This window comes from Chrysemys picta, chromosome 8 (genome assembly GCF_011386835.1).
Source record: "Chrysemys picta bellii isolate R12L10 chromosome 8, ASM1138683v2, whole genome shotgun sequence".
NCBI classification, from domain to species: Eukaryota; Metazoa; Chordata; order Testudines; family Emydidae; genus Chrysemys; species Chrysemys picta.
Window position 1 is genome coordinate 17237859 of NC_088798.1, and position 18511 is coordinate 17256369.

The 18511-nt window shown below is 37.5% G+C and overlaps 1 protein-coding gene across 22 annotated transcripts in view; it reads left to right on the forward strand.

The window, feature by feature from the left end:
• Positions 1–18511, forward strand: part of ATG4C (autophagy related 4C cysteine peptidase) — a 91659-nt gene that overhangs the window by 4116 nt on the left and 69032 nt on the right. For 16 of the 22 annotated variants that reach the window (XR_010589618.1, XR_010589621.1, XR_010589617.1 and 13 more), the window contains 8 exons: positions 1656–1784; positions 3643–3726; positions 4452–4685; positions 9126–9456; positions 11418–11488; positions 13690–13826; positions 17525–17603; positions 18273–18349. Coding sequence is in view for 10 of the 22 variants with exons in the window: in XM_065553958.1 (XP_065410030.1) it covers positions 1709–1784; positions 3643–3726; positions 4452–4685; positions 9126–9456; positions 11418–11488; positions 13690–13826; positions 17525–17603; positions 18273–18349 (1089 nt within the window). In the remaining 12 variants the exon portion in view is untranslated. Of the gene's footprint in view, positions 1–1655; positions 1785–3642; positions 3727–4451; positions 4686–9125; positions 9457–11417; positions 11489–13689; positions 13827–17524; positions 17604–18272; positions 18370–18511 lie in introns of all 22 variants that reach the window. The other 6 variants (XR_010589622.1, XR_010589623.1, XR_508739.4 and 3 more) reach the window with 1 other exon arrangement.

The window sequence follows — 18511 nt, forward strand, 5'->3', positions numbered from 1 at the left end:
TGGGCTTTAGATTTCCAAACTTTTAAAGGGAGGAAAGTGGATTTAATTTCTGTAATGGTGTTGCCCATGTCTCAAGTCATTTAGTTATAATAGTAAGTCCTCTTGTTTGATAAAACACTGAGTGAATTATTCTACTTGGCTACAAAGAGGGCAATGACTATAATGTTGTACCTATAATGCCAATTTCGAGGCTAGAAAAGTATGGTCTTGCAGCAGGGACTGTTAATTCTTTCAGCCTTTTGTTAAAACTTTTGGTCTACTTAGCATGGGCAAGAAAATGCTCCTGTACCAAGTATTTTAAAGTAAATGTATTTCTGGTGAAAGGCGCCAGCTTGACAACTATAGAAACTGAAGTCCTCTAATTATTGGCAAAACATGTGCAATTTGTCAAAAGCAACCTTTCCTTTTAAGTGGCACTGATGGACAGACTACCAAGGGAGTTCTGTTCAGTTGTCTCAGACCTCTTAGGAGAAGAAAAAAATCAAGTGAGGATAGTATGCAGCTTTTATGTATTTATGTATGTGGAATCAATTTGTGCTGCAGCTTCTAACATGTTAGTAAGTATGCACTGCATTTCTCATTGTTTGATTATTCCAGGAACCAGTTTCCCTTTCTTGACAACTTGTAAGTAGCTTTTTAAAACATTAAGTGAATTAGTTTGCAAGGTAATTGCTGCTCCCACCATTTTATGTATTCGATCTAGTTCTGTTCCTAAAATGATCACATTCTAGCAACATAACTAGACCAAATACATAAAATATATGTATGAAAAACCTTTTTCTTTTTTATGTATTCGATCTAGTTCTGTTCCTAAAATGATCACATTCTAGCAACATAACTAGACCGAATACATAAAATATATGTATGAAAAACCTTTTTCTCTTTTGTACAAAACAAGATAAAAGTAGAAAGGAAACTTCAATTAGCCTGTACATGTGATTAGAAGTGATGTAAGGTACACTACAAAAGATCACTAGAAAATATTGATGGAATAAATACAGTTGCAAAATAAATTTAATTTTACAATCTTCTATAACAAATTGTTTCTATACAAAATAGTCTCAGTTCTGTTACACATAAAACCTGTTTTCAGTAACTATTTTCTACCTTTTCCTCCACAAGCTCAACATCTTCCTCTTTGTCTTCCATCCCACCTCTCTCCCCACTCCCACATCTCCTCATCAATACACACATACACTCTGCATTGGAAAGGTCTTGTTTATCTGAAACCAACACTGCAGTAAAAAAGGGGCAGGGTATTATTTTTATGTGCTCAGAATCCTAGATGTGAGCAAAATAAACTAAAACTCTCTTATATAGGGATTCAAGCATTCTGCTCTCACTAGAAATTGAAACTTGAGAGTGCGGTCACATACACTAGTCTGATCTGTGGTCTAGATCAGTTTGTGGAATAGAGAGCCGATGGAGGACATTTTATTTAGCTTTGTACACTAGTTTTATTGTATATTTGGAATTAAATGCTTTTATTACATTTTCCTAGAACATATGATTGTTTTTCAGTCCCTGGAAGTGGAGGATTCTGAAAGTTTATTATTGTTTCTGGTCATATTAGGTTTAAGTACCTAAGCATGCTGGTGATACTATACAATGTATACTCTATGCCCATAGTTATGTTTATTTTTTGTTTTTTGCAGTAACAAATTCATGTCTTGCAAGACAGTGATGGCTTTTTCTTTAGAATTTGAATATGGAGGCCACAGGGACAGATGAAGTGGAAAAGCTAAAATCCAAGTTTATGTCTGCATGGCACAACATGAAATACAGTAAGTGAAACAGTGGATAAAATCCAGACTCCACTGAAGTCAATAGTTTGCCATTGACTGCGGGGGGGAGCAAGATTTCGCACAGTAAGTGTACTCGTATGTGTATTAATCAAAAATGTAACTTGGACTTTGAAACCAATTTGTACGTCAACAATAAACTAAACAATCTGGGAAAACAAACTCATTTAGATGTTCTCTTTCAATTTAAATATTTTAAGGATTTGTTTTTTCAATGACTGACTTAGATCAGAAAAACAGATGGGCATTAAGCACAGATGACATGACAGTTTTGCGTAGGATCTTAAACAGAGAAGTTGTAAAATCAGGCTATGTCTAAGACCACAGCAGCACAGCTGCAGCTATGCCGCTGTAGTGCTTGTAGTGTAGATGCTTCTTACATCGATAGAAGAGGCTTTTCTGTTAGGCTATGTCTTCACTACCCGCCTGAATCGGCAGGTAGAAATCAATCTCTCGGGGATTGAATTATCGCGTCTCGTCGGGACGTGACAATCGATCCCCGAATCGACACTTGTACTCCACCAGCGCAGGTACGAGTACGCGCTGTTGACGCGGGAGCCGCGGAGGTCGATTTGCCGCCGTCCTCACAGCGGAGTAAGTTGGCTCAGATACGTCGAATTCAGCTACGCTATTCGCGTAGCTGAATTTGCGTATCTTAAATCGACCCCCACCCCCGTAGTGAAGACGTAGCCTGAGTGTAATTAATCCATCTGTCCAAGAGGTGGTAGCTAGGTTGACGGAAGAATGTATCTACACCGTAGAGTTAGGTCTACATAAACATGAGACTCAGGGCATGAAATTTTTCACAGCCCTGAGTGACAGAGATAGGTCTATCTAATTTTTAGGTGTAGACCAGACCTCAGTATGAGCAGTTCTCATTGGTAGTGTATTTTGATAAAGTTAAGACTCTGGGTCAAATCCTGTCTCCATCAAAGTCAATGGGGTATGGATTTCACTCTTTGTCTCTTATCTCTCAAAACAATTCAGAAGTAGGCAAATCTCAAAACTTGGTCACGAGGAATTAGTTAGCTTTTTTAACCCTCATCCTCCCAACCCCAAATCAGCCTTTATCTTAATCTTCCCATTTCCACTGAAGGCCTGAGGTGAAAATTCACATCTTACGTCAGCGGGAGTTATTTTTGAGTGAAGACTGCAGGATTTGGGCCTAAATGGGGGAGAAAAAAAGTTGGTGCAATGTTTCCTAATATTAAATATTCGAATCAGGACGTGCAACAGTTAAGATTAAACATGCATCCTTAATTCTACCCTTTGTGGCTATATGTTACGCTATTGTGTTTCTCAATGAAATATGTAAGTGTTGAAGTTCTGACAGCAACATTAACTCACCCATTTTGCGCGGGTATATTTTTTTTATTCCTGTTTTTCGTAAATATGCATCTTAATCTTGTGACAGTAAAACGTGGCTGTTTTAGTATTGCTGTTGGAAGCTTAACTTGAGTATTTTAAAAAAAATCACAAAATTAAACTGTATAGTAATGAGTTCATGCAAAAAGGCAGAGTTAACAAGTTCAGACTTAACTTTTGTATTTCATGACTTCAGTGCTTACCTATGCAATTTTCAGGTTGCATAACATCTTATGTGGGTGATATTGAATTCACAAGGGCTAAGTTATTTTAAGCTTGTTGACTATAAATCCATTCGATGTGTCTTAAAACAGTAGAATCTGTTTGTATTATTCAATCTATAAAATAATTCCAATTCAATGTGGTGTTTCCATGTTCTTACTAACTTGTGTGACTTTTTGTATCGTCAAATGCTTTTGGAAGTGTTTTGAAATATTTCAGCCGCAAACTTTTGTTTGCTTTGTATCTCTTTTAGGTTGGGTATTGAAAACAAAAACTTACTTTAGCAGAAATTCTGCTGTCTTCTTGCTGGGAAAATGTTACCATTTCAAGTCTGATGGTAAGTGTAAAGGATTTAATTATTTCTGATACCATTTTGGCACTGTTCTGTGACATCTTTGTAATCATCTACCAAAATCTTTATTAATAGAGAATTAAAGTTCACAATTTAAATATGGAAAAGTTAGAATATTCTCAGTTAAGTTTCCAAAACCAGTCTTAATACCTGCCCCATCCCACTGTTCGCACATAGGCCAGAGAACCTAGCCATTGTCAAATCAGACTTCATCCTCTGTGTGCATAAATTTTATAACCTATGCTTGAGTTTACTCATCTGTGAAGTGGGTACTGAGGCTTAATCAAAAGTACTGCATAAACTCAGCCTTGTTCAGGAGAATGAAATGGTAATACCAACATCAAAGTAACACCTTCCTTGATGATTTCCTAGTCTCTGTTAACTCTTCCCTGTGAAAATTTGCCCTCTTATGGGAACTGTTTTCCCAGCATGCCTTTCTTGGTTTGGCCACTTATATTTAGCAGGACCAAGCAGCTGCAGCCTTAAAATGGCCGTTTCAATTGACAGCTGCTGCCTGAATCATTCTTTGTTTCAGCTGCTCCATACCTTTTATGTTTCTCCTCAGCTTTCCCTAGTTGTTGCTGAGTTGATACTGGAGTGTCCTAGGAAATTCCTATTTTTTAATAGTATAATTTTATTTTAATTATATTAACAAAAGCCCTGTGTCAGTTAATTTCAAAGCTGTAACTTGTGTTATGTTTGTCTTGCAGAACCCAGTGAACTCTCTCCAGATGGATCCTGCTTGGATATAGTCGACAAAGTCATTTCTGGAAACGTAGAAGAGTTTCGTAAAGATTTTATTTCTAGAATATGGTTGACTTACAGAGAGGATTTTCCTCAGATAAAAGAATCTGCTTTCACAACAGACTGCGGTTGGAGTTGTACACTGAGAACTGGCCAGATGCTGCTAGCTCAAGGGCTTGTGCTTCATTTTCTTGGTAGAGGTAAGCATGAAGAGTAGATCATTTTTGGTTTTGTCAGGAGGTAGAACCAAGCATCAGGATGCAGGTGGCCCTTTGTTAATGATGAGGTACATGTGTCAGCCGCTGCATATGCATCCACTAAACTTAGCTAGCTAAAGTGCTTGCTTGCTTTTGATTCTGGACTGCTTTTTAAGAATATAGGAATTTCTTTACTGAATTAGACTAATGGTCTGTCTAGTCCAGGAACCAGTCTCTGATGATGGTGAATATTAGCTGCTTCAAAGGAAGCCGCAGAAAACCCTGTAGAAGTTAATTTTCGTTGTGGACAAAACTCCTTCTTAACCCTTATTATTCAGAGGTTAGCTTACGGCTGAAGTATAAGAGTTTATGTCCATTTCAAAACTCCTAACTAAAAAATAAAACAAAACACGCACCTTTTACTTCAGTAACTGCATTTTCTTGTTATCCATGTAAATGTTCAATCCTTTTTAGAGGTTCTTGACCTCAGTGATATCTTGTGGTAATGAGTTCCACTGCCTAATTGTGAGCTGTGTGCAGAAAGTATTTCCTTCATCAGATTTAAATTTGTCATCTTTCAATTTTCTTTAATTCTTGTATGAGAGAGGGTTAACAGAAGTTTCTAATCTATTTTCTGCATGATTCACTATTTTTTTTCCCCTGGTGGGGCTTGGAAACCTTTATTTTTCTGCTTCCCTTTGTGTTTTCTTATCTTAACCTTGTTCTTTCAAGATATACTGTCTTACAGACGCAATCTCCTTTGGGAAAAATGGATTGCTTTCTGGGGTTGAGCATATTACCTCTCATGCTCTCCCCAGTCTTTTCAAACCCAAGAGGCGATAGACTGGAAATACACAGCTGTTTCCTGCATGGTAGTTTATTTCAGTACCACTAGGTCTGCAAGCCAGCCACCTTCTCAGTATTTCATCCTCTTTCCTTCCTTCCCTTCTATAATACATGTATCCGTTCCCTGTTGATCAATTCCTGTGCTGGGTTGGCTGCCCCCATTGTCAAAGACCTTTCAACCCTGTCAGTCCCAAACCCTGGTTTGTTGCAAGGGAGTGTGTTGTTTTGTTTACTCAGCCATTTGGTGGTCTATGAGGGCTGTATTTATAACTAACATACAAAACATAGCATTCTGAAGGTCCAAGTCAGTAATATTTTGCAAATATTATGTAAGTCAAGAACCAAAATCTTGTATGGTTCTTATAAAGCCCTAAAACCAGCACACCAGAAAATGCAATTTTGACTATTCTTTAGTGGTCCAGTAGCAAAATTGTTCTGTGGAGTTGACATATCTAGCATTCTTTTTGTTGTAAGCACTTCGTCTGCTCATAAAATATTATTTTGTTCCATTTGCCCCAACATCCAAACATATGAAATTATTGTGTTTGGAGATGGCTTATCCCCTGATCCTACCCCAGTTTCCCCATAAATACAACCTTTGTTGCACCTAAATCTTTTATTTAAACTTTTTTAAAACCCGGCACAATCTGGATAGAACACTAAACATGAATATGCAGGTGAGGCTGTAGGAGCGGCCCAGTTTAACATTACCAAAACAAAAGGATCTTGACTAGTCTTAATCTAAAGTGTATTTCTTAAAAACTGCACTTAAAAATAATTCTTGTACTATCCATGTATCCTCACTTGTGAGTCATGTGCTGCACTACTTTGGAGCTACCAAGCTCCCGCATTTCTGTGGTAGCCCATCTGTATAGGGAAAGGAGACGTGTCTGGTCTACATGAAAGTCTTCTGTCATCACCCTGCCCTCAAGGGATAGTGAATCTTCTTTAGAAATGCTTTTGGTGAAATTGGGGTAACTGAAATGTGTTGTATTTACATCTTCATATGAAATCTTTCATTGGTTGTGGCTTCTTTTCTAGAGATTTTTTAATAGTATTTTCTTTTAACAAAAAACCCCCCACTTAAATGCCACTAATAGCTAAAATTGTGCAATGCCACAGCTACATGAAATGCTCCAAATACCGCAGAATGATGTTGTCAATACGTTTCGGTTTTTAATTTTTATGTTTTGGAAGGTTTTACATTTAATTTTGTGGAATGTACACAAACATGGCAGCTTGAGATGTCAAGGTTCAGGAACAGCTAAGTCCATTTCATTGTTCTGTTACATTTACATTTCCATCTTCCTTGATTTCGGAATCTTCCTCTGAAGGGTTTAGTAAGTCACTTCCTATGACTGAAATCTGTTTCTCTTATACATATTAAAGCAGATGTTGTCAAACTGTGATCCATGGTACACTTGTTAGTGCCACAGAGCTGGCAGCTCACAAGGTCTTGTGTCTTCTCATTTCCAGTAGTTTTTACAGGCCTATTGGCTCTTTATTGTAAAGAAGAGACTGGAGGTCTGTAAAAGCATCTACAAGCAAGGAGGAGGATCAGCCAAGTTGGCTGCCTCTACCAGTAGCAATGCTACTACCAGCCTTATTCCAGCAACTGCCGTTTTAACGGTGATTCTCCTCATGATGCTTCCCATCTCCAGAATGCCCCTCCTATTTGTCACCTCCCAAAGAGCTGTACATCCACAGACCTGCTTTCTGAGCTAACAGTGACAACCCAGACATGATACACACCTGTACCACCATTTATAGTCCCTTCAATGGCTTCCTCAATTTTCCTCTGCCCACAATCTATTTGGTATTTGCATTGGACAAAGTGCAGTAGAGGACATTATATTCAGACACAGTACACATTCTGGTAACTTTAGTTCTTGAAGATGTGATGCATTTTAAAGCTAAATAAAACTTGAGTTTAAAAATAATTGTGCAATCTTACTGTATTTTATGTACAATTTACAAATGATCTGTGAAATGTTCACTTTACACCTACCACCATAAAATAGTGAAAAGACACTTCTTACAAATCTTAAAGTCAGGTGGCAATATTCTTATGTCAGCGTTATCATTTCCATTTGTATCACTTGCACAGGGTATTTCTGTTAATCAATAGCCTTTGTACTTTGTGGAAAGCTGAAGCTAAATTCTGCCTCAGGACTGCTGGATTCTGTGGCACTCTGATGGAAGTTCCGTGTAGCAATTTCAGATTAAACTGAAGATGAGATTTTTATTAATATGAATAATGCAATTGGTACTGTGTTTTTTTATTTAGATACTAAATTCAGTGTACATCATCCCCATAACTTAAGTTTTGATATGCAGTAGAATTTTGTATTGAAGATGCATACCTGCATCATGGTAGTTATTGGGAGAAGCTGGAGGAGGTTATAGCATCTGGCCAATGTCAGTTTAGGCTTTTAGCAGCTGGGCAGACATAGCAAGCAGTTTGAGATTATGAGCTGAGAACACTAAGTGCAGGTTTATATTAAAATGATCATCAGTGAAATAATTTAAGTGACATTTTAAATAGTCCTCTTTAGGTATGTGGATTCTACTCCATTCATTTCACTGGGCTCATACCTTTTTAGAGCTGTGTCAGGCTTTCTGCAAATTCAGGGATACAGCACTGTATTGGTGTTCACACTTATACATTTTCAGATTTGTTTTCATAACTCTGAAGGCTAGAACACAATTGTTTTTAAGTGAAAGGCACATAGATCTGCAGCAGGGATTAATTCCTTGAAAAGTTCAGCAGAGTCATACAGTACTTGGATATCATCTGTCACTCAGACTCATAGACGTTTGAAGGTTTCTTCACAAACCCCTGCTGCAGGGAGTTGTTGGGACCTATGGGAGGGACCCACAATACACTAGTAAGAGAAGCCTTAGTGAATCATTAGTGTTGTATTGACATGCTGAACCAGTTTACGCCAACTAGGCTAGTAAGGTAGACACTGCATGTAAGGCGAACTGTTACAGAAAAAGCAGTACCAGAAACATGGACAGGAGATGCTTTGCTATAATAGCTAACCTTGAAACAGTTCTGTTCTCTAGTATAGACAGACGTTACAATTTACTTTGTTTGACAAACAAAATTATGAGAATTCTTCTCCATAAACTTGTCTTAGGAATCAACAAACAAGAAAGAAAAAGCATCAGTCATCAAAGGCTTTGACTCGGATAACTATCAGTTGAACCTTTTTACATGTATTAAATAGTTAACTTATTGTGTTGATATGTAAATTCCCCTAATCTGTGTCTTGTAATTATACCCTAACTGGCTAAGTCTGCAGAGTCCACTATATCCTCTCCTGGAAAATCCTGCTAGCATTAATGGCTAAGAAAGAAATGTAATGTGGCTAGTGTCTTCCTTTCTTCCTCCTTTCTCCCACACAAATAAAAATAGCACAACCATATTATACTGAGTTGACTTTTTTTGCCTATATTCTTATCAGCAGCATTTGCATGTCTGTAAAACATAGATTATTGGTCTTATTAAAAATTGGCACTTTTTTGGTAATTATACAAAAAACTTACTGTTAAGAAGTGTAAAACATATCTTTAAAAAATACTCTGTTGCAGACTGGACCTGGCCGGGTGCACTGAACATTGAAAATTCAGACTCTGAATCATGGACAAGCCACACAGTAAAAAAGCTGACTGCATCATTTGAAGCATCACTTACGGGGGAGAGAGAACCCAAGGTTCTGCCAAACGATCATAAGGAAGCACTAAAGAGAGACTGTGATGACAGTGAAATGAGAGATGAAGTTTATCATAGAAAAATAATCTCTTGGTTTGGAGATTCTCCACCCGCATCTTTTGGCTTGCATCAGCTAATAGAATATGGAAAGAAGTCTGGGAAAACAGCTGGAGACTGGTATGGGCCTGCTGTAGTAGCACACATTTTAAGGTAAAAATATCTCTAAATTATCCTTCATTATTACAATGCCTTAAGTGTTACGGAAGAAACATTTAGAAGTGTCTTGAGATTTCTTCAGGTTAATTGGACACCTACCCATTAATTATTGATTTAGCAATTTAGAAGAGGGGTTGTTTTTTTTAGAGATAGGAAGGGAAATAGCAGATTCAGGAACTGCAGTATGAACCTCTGTCCAATCTTGTCATTTATTTCTCAAACATTCCTATTTTCCTCCAGTCTGAGCAACAAGAGACCCAAGGTCTCTCCATACCTGATCTTTAAATAGGGCTGCCTTTAATGAAATGTTCTAAAAACTAACCACTCTTTCAACCTTGGAACATGCATAATATTATAGATTTTTTTTTATACTGTAACCTGGGGGCTGTAATGTACTGATAGTGTAATGAAATGTCAGAGCTAAAATTGATGTTTTCAGCATTTCTTTGCACACATCAAATTCTTGTGAAACTGTAAATGTATGGGACTATTAATATTATAATTATATTACAGTAAAAGTAAAGGATCTTTGACATTCAGTATGAGTAAAAAAAAGGGGGGGGGGTCCAATTTCTCTCTACTCTGTGCCTTTATGTGCCATTTCTTTGGATACTACTGATTTTGTTTTTTATAGTCTTATGTTCTCTAGGTGGGTCCCAGTTTAGCCATAAACGGAATCATTAATAAATCACCTAAGCATGAGAGGTCAAAGTTCAGATGTAATTTTTCTACATTTATGTAGATGCTGGAATAATTTCATATACAAGTATACTCTTCTTGAATGAGCCTACATTGAAATACTACAGTGTTTGTGCTATGACAGGTGAAGGTTATTTATGTATTTGCCTGTATTTGTAATATTTTCTTCATGTGGTCGATATCTGAAATTGACTTTTTTGTGAAATTTCAAAACAAGTATTTTCTACTAATCCATTTTCTAATTTGCAAAAGTATATTTGGCTTCAGGATCCACATGATCAAATCATGCATTCCCTTCAACATAATTCCTACCATTATTCAAACATTGCAAAGCTTTCCTTTCCTAGAACTCCCCTTCTCCTGTAGTGAGAATGTCTAGCTCTCCCATAACTTGAGAATGTCTGTATTAAATGATTCTTCAGAATATATTGTGAAATAAAGGGATAGTGACCATTTAATACAATCACGTATCAGAAGTCAAAGGCTAATCTTTTATTTTCAACAGTTTAATTTCTTTACAAATTTTGTCCTTTACTGATGATCATGATTCAGACTATTGACATATATTTTCTTTTTAGTCTTTAGGTTCATTACTCTTATTCTTCTGAGGCTAGTTTAGTATTTCAATTATCTTTTTTAAAGTTTCAGTGAAACCTTGGAGCTGTTCAAATGTTAGTTTTTGTTCTAATAGATGTCTGAAGCTAATTCTATATATCTTTAGCTTGTCTTCTTAGGTTAGTTGTGTGAGCTGAAAAACAGTTCATACTGAGCCGATACTACTTTGAAGGTTAGTTAAAGGAACCCTATCAACTTGAAAATCCCATTTCTGTTGGCAAATTTAGTATTTTCTATAGTTACAAATAAGTCAAAAGATTACTATAACCAAAAGTATGTGGGGTGGTGGTGGTGGTGGTGGTTGTGTTTAGTTAATTTTGTGCATTTAATCTCATTCTGTGTATTGTCACTTTTACTGTTTCTTCTTAATAGCCTCTCAGTTTCTGCTTTGCTGGAAAGGCTTTTATAAATATTCTACAGGGGTGGCTGAAAAAGAAAAACAATAAAATAAATAAATAAATTTCAACTTATTTTTATGTAAGGGATCCTTGTTTAAAAGGTGATCTATCAGAAACTGGAATATTTTGAAATCCGTTTATTTTAAATTCAAGTTAATATCTCTAAAAATCAAGAATCTAAATTCAGTTTACTGTTAATTTCTTGAAATGAAATACTCTATCAAATCTTTTATTTGCACTTAGAAAAGCTGTTGAAGAAGCAAGAGACCCTGAGTTACAAGGGATAACTGTCTACGTTGCTCAGGACTGTACAGGTAAGTGATGTGGCTATTGTAGGTTTTAGTCAACTTTATAAGCGCTTCACTTATGCTTTTCAATTAGTGCTCAACAATATTACGATTTCAAAAGAAAAAACTAAATGCTATAAATATGTTTAGAAATCCTAAAAATTGGAATCATGAGCTCAGAGTGGATATTGATTCCTGCACTACATCTTTGGCTTTTGTCTTGATGAATCAAACATAATAAATGGAAAGGTTGGTAAATTGCTTGTTTGACATCTGATTAGGATAATGGCACTTAAAATAGCTTGTGGATGCTTTTTTCCATATAATCTGCCCGGCATGTATAATTTCACTCCAATGACTTTTTATTTGATTCTAGGCAGTCTGTTGGTTATTCTGCTAGGCCTACCCTTTAAAATAAATAAATTGGTTTACATTTCCCTTCTCTGTCTTCCTTTTTCCTTTTGGTGAAGTGCAGAAAGTGATAGAGATTTTTCTTAAAACCAAAACCAAACGGTCAGTAATTTAATTTATTATGCATTTTCTTAAATATTAAGCTGCATTCTCTTTGCAATGAGAAGGTCCCATTTCTTGCAGGAGTGTGTCCATGGGAAAGTTAATGCACCAGTTTCTAGTAGTAATAAATCTAATCAGTTTTCATTCAAAGATGTGAGCAGTCCAATAAACCAAACACTATGGTTACCTATTTTAACCATATCAGACATCTTACGAACACAAATGCTTTTAAATACTTGGTTGTTATTACAGGCAGGGTAGATTAGGGTTCTGGTGGATGTGCAGAAATGGAGGGTGACGAGACAAACTAAAGATGTAATAAAACTTTACACTAATGACTATGACAATCCAGGCTTTCAAATGAAAGCATAATATATTACTTCTATAGCTGTGTTCAGTTGCCAAAATTATTACTTATTATGATATACACCTCTACCCCGATATAACGCGACCCGATATAACATGAATTCGGATATAACACGGTAAAGCAGCGCTCCGGCGCGGGGTGGGGTGCACGCTCTGGCAGATGAAAGCAAGTTCGATATAACACGGTTTCACCTATAACTCGGTAAGATTTTTTGGCTCCCGAGGACAGCGTTATATCGGGGTAGGGGTGTAATGTACCTGATCTTGGGAGATAATACAGGAATATCATTCCTTTCTATGATCAAGCTAGTTTTAAAGGGACACACTCAATTTAATTGTATATTGTAAACAAATTTCTTTACCATGTTACAATTAACACCTATGGGCAGGGGTCGGCAACCTTCGGCATGCGGCCCATCAGGGTAATCCTCTGGTGGGCCGCGAGACATTTTACTTACGTTGACTGTTCGCAGTCACGGCCCCCCGCAGCTCCCAGTGGCTGCGGTTCGCCCTTCCCGGACAATGGGAGCCGCAGGAAGCGGCGGCCAGCACATCCCTGTGGCCCTTGCCACTTCCCGCAGCTCCCAATGTCCAGGAACTGCAAACCGCGGCCACTGGTAGCTGTGGGGGGCCGTGCCTGCCGACGGTCAACATAAACAAAATGTCTCGTGGCCCGGCAGCAGATTACCCTGATGGGCCGTGTGCCGAAGGTTGCCGATTCCTGCCTTAGAGTATTAAAAGTGAGAGAATTTTAAAAATCTAATGTCGTCTTAATTTAAATATTGGAAGTAGTTTTTTGTCTTTATGCACTTCTCTGAGCGGAGGAACTAAAACAATGGTATTTTATTTTTGTTTAACTCAGGATCTAATACTATATTGTTTGAACATTAATGATTTAAAAAAGCTTTTCTTTTTTTTAAATGTGTAAATGTTTCTATTGGTCACAAGCTTTGGGGTTTTTTTTGTTTTTTTTTTAATACGAAAGTTAGTTCTAGGACCAAATTTTAAACTATCCATTAATTTTAAAACAAATAGAAGAAATGTTTCTCTGCTCTTCTCAATACCTGCTTTCCTACATCCTACATGCCACGTATCCAAACTGTTGAATTCAAAATGCCACTCAAGGTGAGGAAAACGTGATTAGTTTCTATTAATACAGGTTTTTTTCCGGAAGACAATTTAACGTGGAGAGTGTAATTTTTTCAGAAATGTACAGTTTTGATTTATCGTGCTTAAATGTAATTTTGTAGGCACATAACATTTTGTAAAAGGTATTCAGGATATTTTTACTTCAAAAAAATTACATGTGTACCTTAATGATACTCAAGTATATTCATTCTTATTTTCAGTTTACAGTTTGGATGTTGTTGATAGACAATGCTCTTCTATGGGCTCTGAAAAAGCAGATATGAAAGCTGTAATTATATTAGTTCCTGTAAGACTTGGTGGAGAGAGAACCAACATGGACTACTTGGAGTTTGTAAAGGTATGAAATAAGAGTTCATTGTCTGTTTCAAACAGTAGTACTAGATATGAAAAGATTTTTCATGGTGGTAATCTTCTAGCTATTAAATGCGTGGTGATGATTTTACAGTTGTAAGTTGTAAAGTTTGACTTTACAGATTTTAAATGTCAATATTACAAGATCTCACATAATTGCAGAGCACATGATGTCCTATGGCAGGGGTTGTCAACCTTTCAAAGAAGAAAAGCCATTTTTTATTTTTGTCTTTGACCAAAATATTTCGAGAGCTGCATCACACGCAAAGTATTGGGGTGCAGGAGAGGGTGAGGGCTCTGGGAGGGAGTTTGCAGGAGGGGGCTCTGGGCTGGGGCAGGGAGTTGGGGTGCAGGAAGGGGTACAGGGTTTGGAAGGGAGTTTGGGTGCAAGATGGGGTTCTGACCTGGAGCAGGGGGTTAGGGTGCAAGAGGGGATGCGGGGTGCAGGCTCTGGCTGGGAGGCGCTTACTACAGGCGACCAGCGGCGCAGCAGGGCTCAGACAGGCTGCCTCCTGCCCTGGCCCCACGCCGTTCCCAGATGCGTCTGGCTGCTGGCAAGTCTCTGCACCTCTTGGGGGAAGGGGGGCAGCATGTCTTTCTGTGCTGCCCGCTCCCACAAGCACCGCCCCTGCAGCTGTAAGGATGGTGCTGGGGGCGCGAGCAGCGCGCAGAGTTGCCTCTCCTCCTCCCTCCCCCCTGCTAGGGGTGCACAGGGACGTGCCATCAGTCAGCCGCTTCCAGGATCAGCATGGGGCCACAGCATGCAGGCAGCCTGCCTGAGCCCTGCTGCGCCGGACAAAAAAACCTTGCGTTACAGAGCGCTATTGCAGGGTCAGATTAAAGAGCCACAGATTGCCGACCCCTGACCTATGGTAAAACAGTGAAAAATATTTCATTCCTAAAGCAGTTTCCTGAAAAGACACTAATGCAGTGACTCGAATTAAAAATAATAATTTAGTATATTTAAGGTATTTATATTTGTGGTGCCTTAAATGAACTTTCATATTAGCCAACACTTAAAAAATATAAACCAAGCTGCTTATTTTCTTGTTTGGTTTTTTTATCCTTAAATAGCGAATATTGAAGACTACAGCTGAACTTTCACAGCTTATTCCTTCTACCTTTTTTTTCAGATTGAAGGGTTATAATCATTTGACCCAATTGGCAGTTTTTGTGGCCATTATTTCATTAGCTGGAGGTTCGGATGACTCTGTATGTGGAAGAAGAGAGTGACGATTAAGAATGAAAAGCCCACCAGTGTATCAAATTGCAGGACAGAGCCAGGAAACAGTTTAGTGTAGGGTTTTTTTTTGTCTAACTTCTCATCAACAAATACTCCGCTTTTTTAACTGAACACTTAAAAATGGTCTCTAAGAAACTGGACCATAATTCTCATTCCCCTTGAGCACATGTTGGTAGTTCTGCTGGTTAAAGGGAAGAACTTGCTTAACTCTGTTCCTTTGTCTTTACTATCCTATTGTTAATCACACAGAATCATCCTTTTGAGTCCCATCTAAATTTGTATGATTGGACAGTTTAAGGAGCTGCTCAGTAGCATTAAGAAAATCTGAGATGGGCACTTTTGTTACCGTACCTATTTTTCCTTTCTCTTGACTATCTATTCCATTTTATTACAAAGTTTCAGAGAGAACTATGAAAAACTTTTATAGCCAAGGAGGACAGAACTGTGAAGACTTTTATTTAAAGTATGAAGTAGCTGTTCTGTCTTGATTCCTTTCCTTGTGTGTCTAGACAGTTGGTTTGCTCTTTGCTAGTTAGGTCTGGCACAGTAAAACATATCCATGGTTGCAGACCTGGTCTAAGAACCCTATTCCCATTACAATACTTCTGCAAAAGAGCTTTGAAATCTCTGAATGTGGAATCATAATGCTTTTATTTGTAGGCTAACACAAGCACCACTTTTGCCTCTATTTTCATCAGGGTTTCTGATCTTGTGTGGTCACTCTTCTTTAATGTGGGCTTCTGTATTGATGGTGACCATTGTTTTACTGGAAAACGTGCTGTCATTTGCAGATATCTCACTGGGGCTAGGATAAAAGGGGCTTCAATTGCATGCATGCAATCATCCTGTCTTTGTAATTCATTGAAAGTGACTTAGTATCTTTGGTGTAGATTTAGGTAAATGAAAACACAAACTTCAGAACTGAATTAAGTAAAGAAGTGTTTACAAATGATTTGGCAATTTGTTGATGATAGTTGTTGATTGTTTGATTTATAATACCTTTATACAAGAAAAGTACTGATTACCATAGGGAAATCAGACCTTTGCTTTACCTAAGTAGCTCCTGTTTCAATTTTGCTGCACTGGAATAGGTTGAGTGGACACGGACTTAAACTGTTTTCTCCTCTTTATCTTATATGCATAAGCATGTGTTGTAATGTTTATTATCCCTTTTTAATATTTGAAATAAGTGGTATTTCCTCCTTACTTATTTAAACCACTCAGAAGTTGGTTTCCATGTTGTTAATATCTTGGGTTAGTAATGTGATAGATCTGCAAAAGTAGAAATTTTGTTGTTTGTTAATATTGTCTTTTACGGCCAAACTTCTTGTTGAGAGAGAGAATCTTCACAATGTAATTGATGATTTGTAATGGTCTTACTTTTAGTGGCTATAGCCCTAGAAATTGGGGCATAAGAGCCACTGCCATTTTAGCTCAAATGGTAGTCTTTTGGGGGTGGAGGAGAGACTAATTCCTCATATTGGCCCATGTTGACATCAAAGTCCTTACCAGACTCTCTTCTATTCCCTGGTGTCTGCTATTCTGGGGGGAAATGTTTCTCCCTCTATTGCGCTATAGGTTCCTGCATGAGGAATGACACATGTACTTCTGCCCAACCTGCTGCTGTTTACCCTTTTCAGGTAAACATGGGGTGTTTCTCTTCGAAATAGCCACAGATTAGATCAGAGAGGGTTTGGAAATCAAGAGGCAGCTCTAGTGCGCCTTACTTACCTCCTCTTGTCTTTTAGGGAAACTGCTCTTGGAAGCAGCTGCAGACTTCTTGTGGTGTGGGGCTTTTACCTATGAACAGGATGGAGGGGCTCAGTGAAGGGCCACTGAACATAAAACTATAAAATATGTAAAACTTCATGCCGGGCAACCTACAGTGACTCCAACTTTTGTTATGTTACATTTATTCTTTTCTAAAGTGTCCTGCCTATCTTTAAACTGTGAACACCTCAGAACAACTGAGGTCATCCCTTCTTGAATGTCTGCCAGCACATGGTCAGTTATGCCAACCACAGCATTCAAAAAATGCCCCAGAAAATCATGATATTTACTGAAAAATCATGATTGTTGTTTTTTTTAAATATCAGCCTTATTTGTCTTTTGATCTTTGAGTGCTAAAGGTTTACATTTCCTAGATTTTTCTCCACAGCCACAAGAGCTACATACCTATTTTAAAATTGGGTATTGCGGTTCTAGTATAATTGCATGACTCCAGGAACTGGGGCTTTCAGAAGAACACCAAATCATGAGACTTGCAATAGAGCTGCTAAAGTTGGCAACCCTGGGCACTTCCATAGGTCATTCACACTGACCTCACTCTAAATGTGATGGTCAGGGAAAAATTAAATGAATAAAGTTACACCAAGTTACTTTAATTCATCACCTTCTTCTGTTAGCCTTTAAATCTGAATTATTTAATATTTTGTTGGCAGGGAATTTTGAGTCTTGAATACTGTGTCGGTGTTATTGGTGGGAAACCTAAGCAGTCATATTACTTTGCAGGATTTCAAGGTTAGTGTTTTAATAAGAGATGTCTCTTTAGTGTTTTCCTTTTAAAAGCAGGAAAGTTAATATAGGATCAGTGGGAAGCAGAATGATTAAAATAGCAAAATGAGTACCTTATTAATTCATCAGATCTGCCAAAGTCCAGTCATTTGTCATTTGCCCTGCATAGTAATTGGATTCTGTAAAATGTACATTTAATTTCCTTTGTTGCATAAACAAGGCATAATTTATCTGTTTCACCAAACTTTAGAAGCCTTTGCTGCTACTGTCTGGCAGTTCTTATTTACATATTTACTTTTTACCAGTTTAAGTAGTGCTAGTTGATGCTCAAATGACAAGCAATATGTTCTTCCTGTCAGGATGAAGTAGCACAAAGCATTTTTCATATGCAAACTCTAGAATATAATTGTGTGTTTGTAAAAGTAATTTTATCACCAAAAATTAAATGACAGTCTCATCACTTTATAAAAATTCTGCTTATACAAGCATATTTGATTATGCAAAAGTTAATCTGTCCTGCAAAAACCGATGCTTCAGTCAATGAATATCAGTCTGGCAAGCAGTTACTTGCTGGCTTTTTTTTTTTTTTCAGCTGTTCTGCATAGAAATTGGATTGTAAGCAGTGTAATAATAAGGTGTTTTTTGAATTACTTGTCTTCTGTTTTGTCCTTGTAGATGACAGTTTGATTTACATGGATCCTCATTACTGCCAATCTTTTGTAGATGTCAGCATAAAGGATTTCCCTCTTGAGGTAGTGTGGATAAAGAGCTGGTACTGTTTTTTTTTTTCCATATGAATCAAACACTAATTATTTAGAGCTGTTCTAGCTATCTGTATTTTTACAGTTTTAGTTACATGTTATTTGTCAAAATTTTGCCCTTCTTTATAGACTTATAATCAACAAAAATGACCA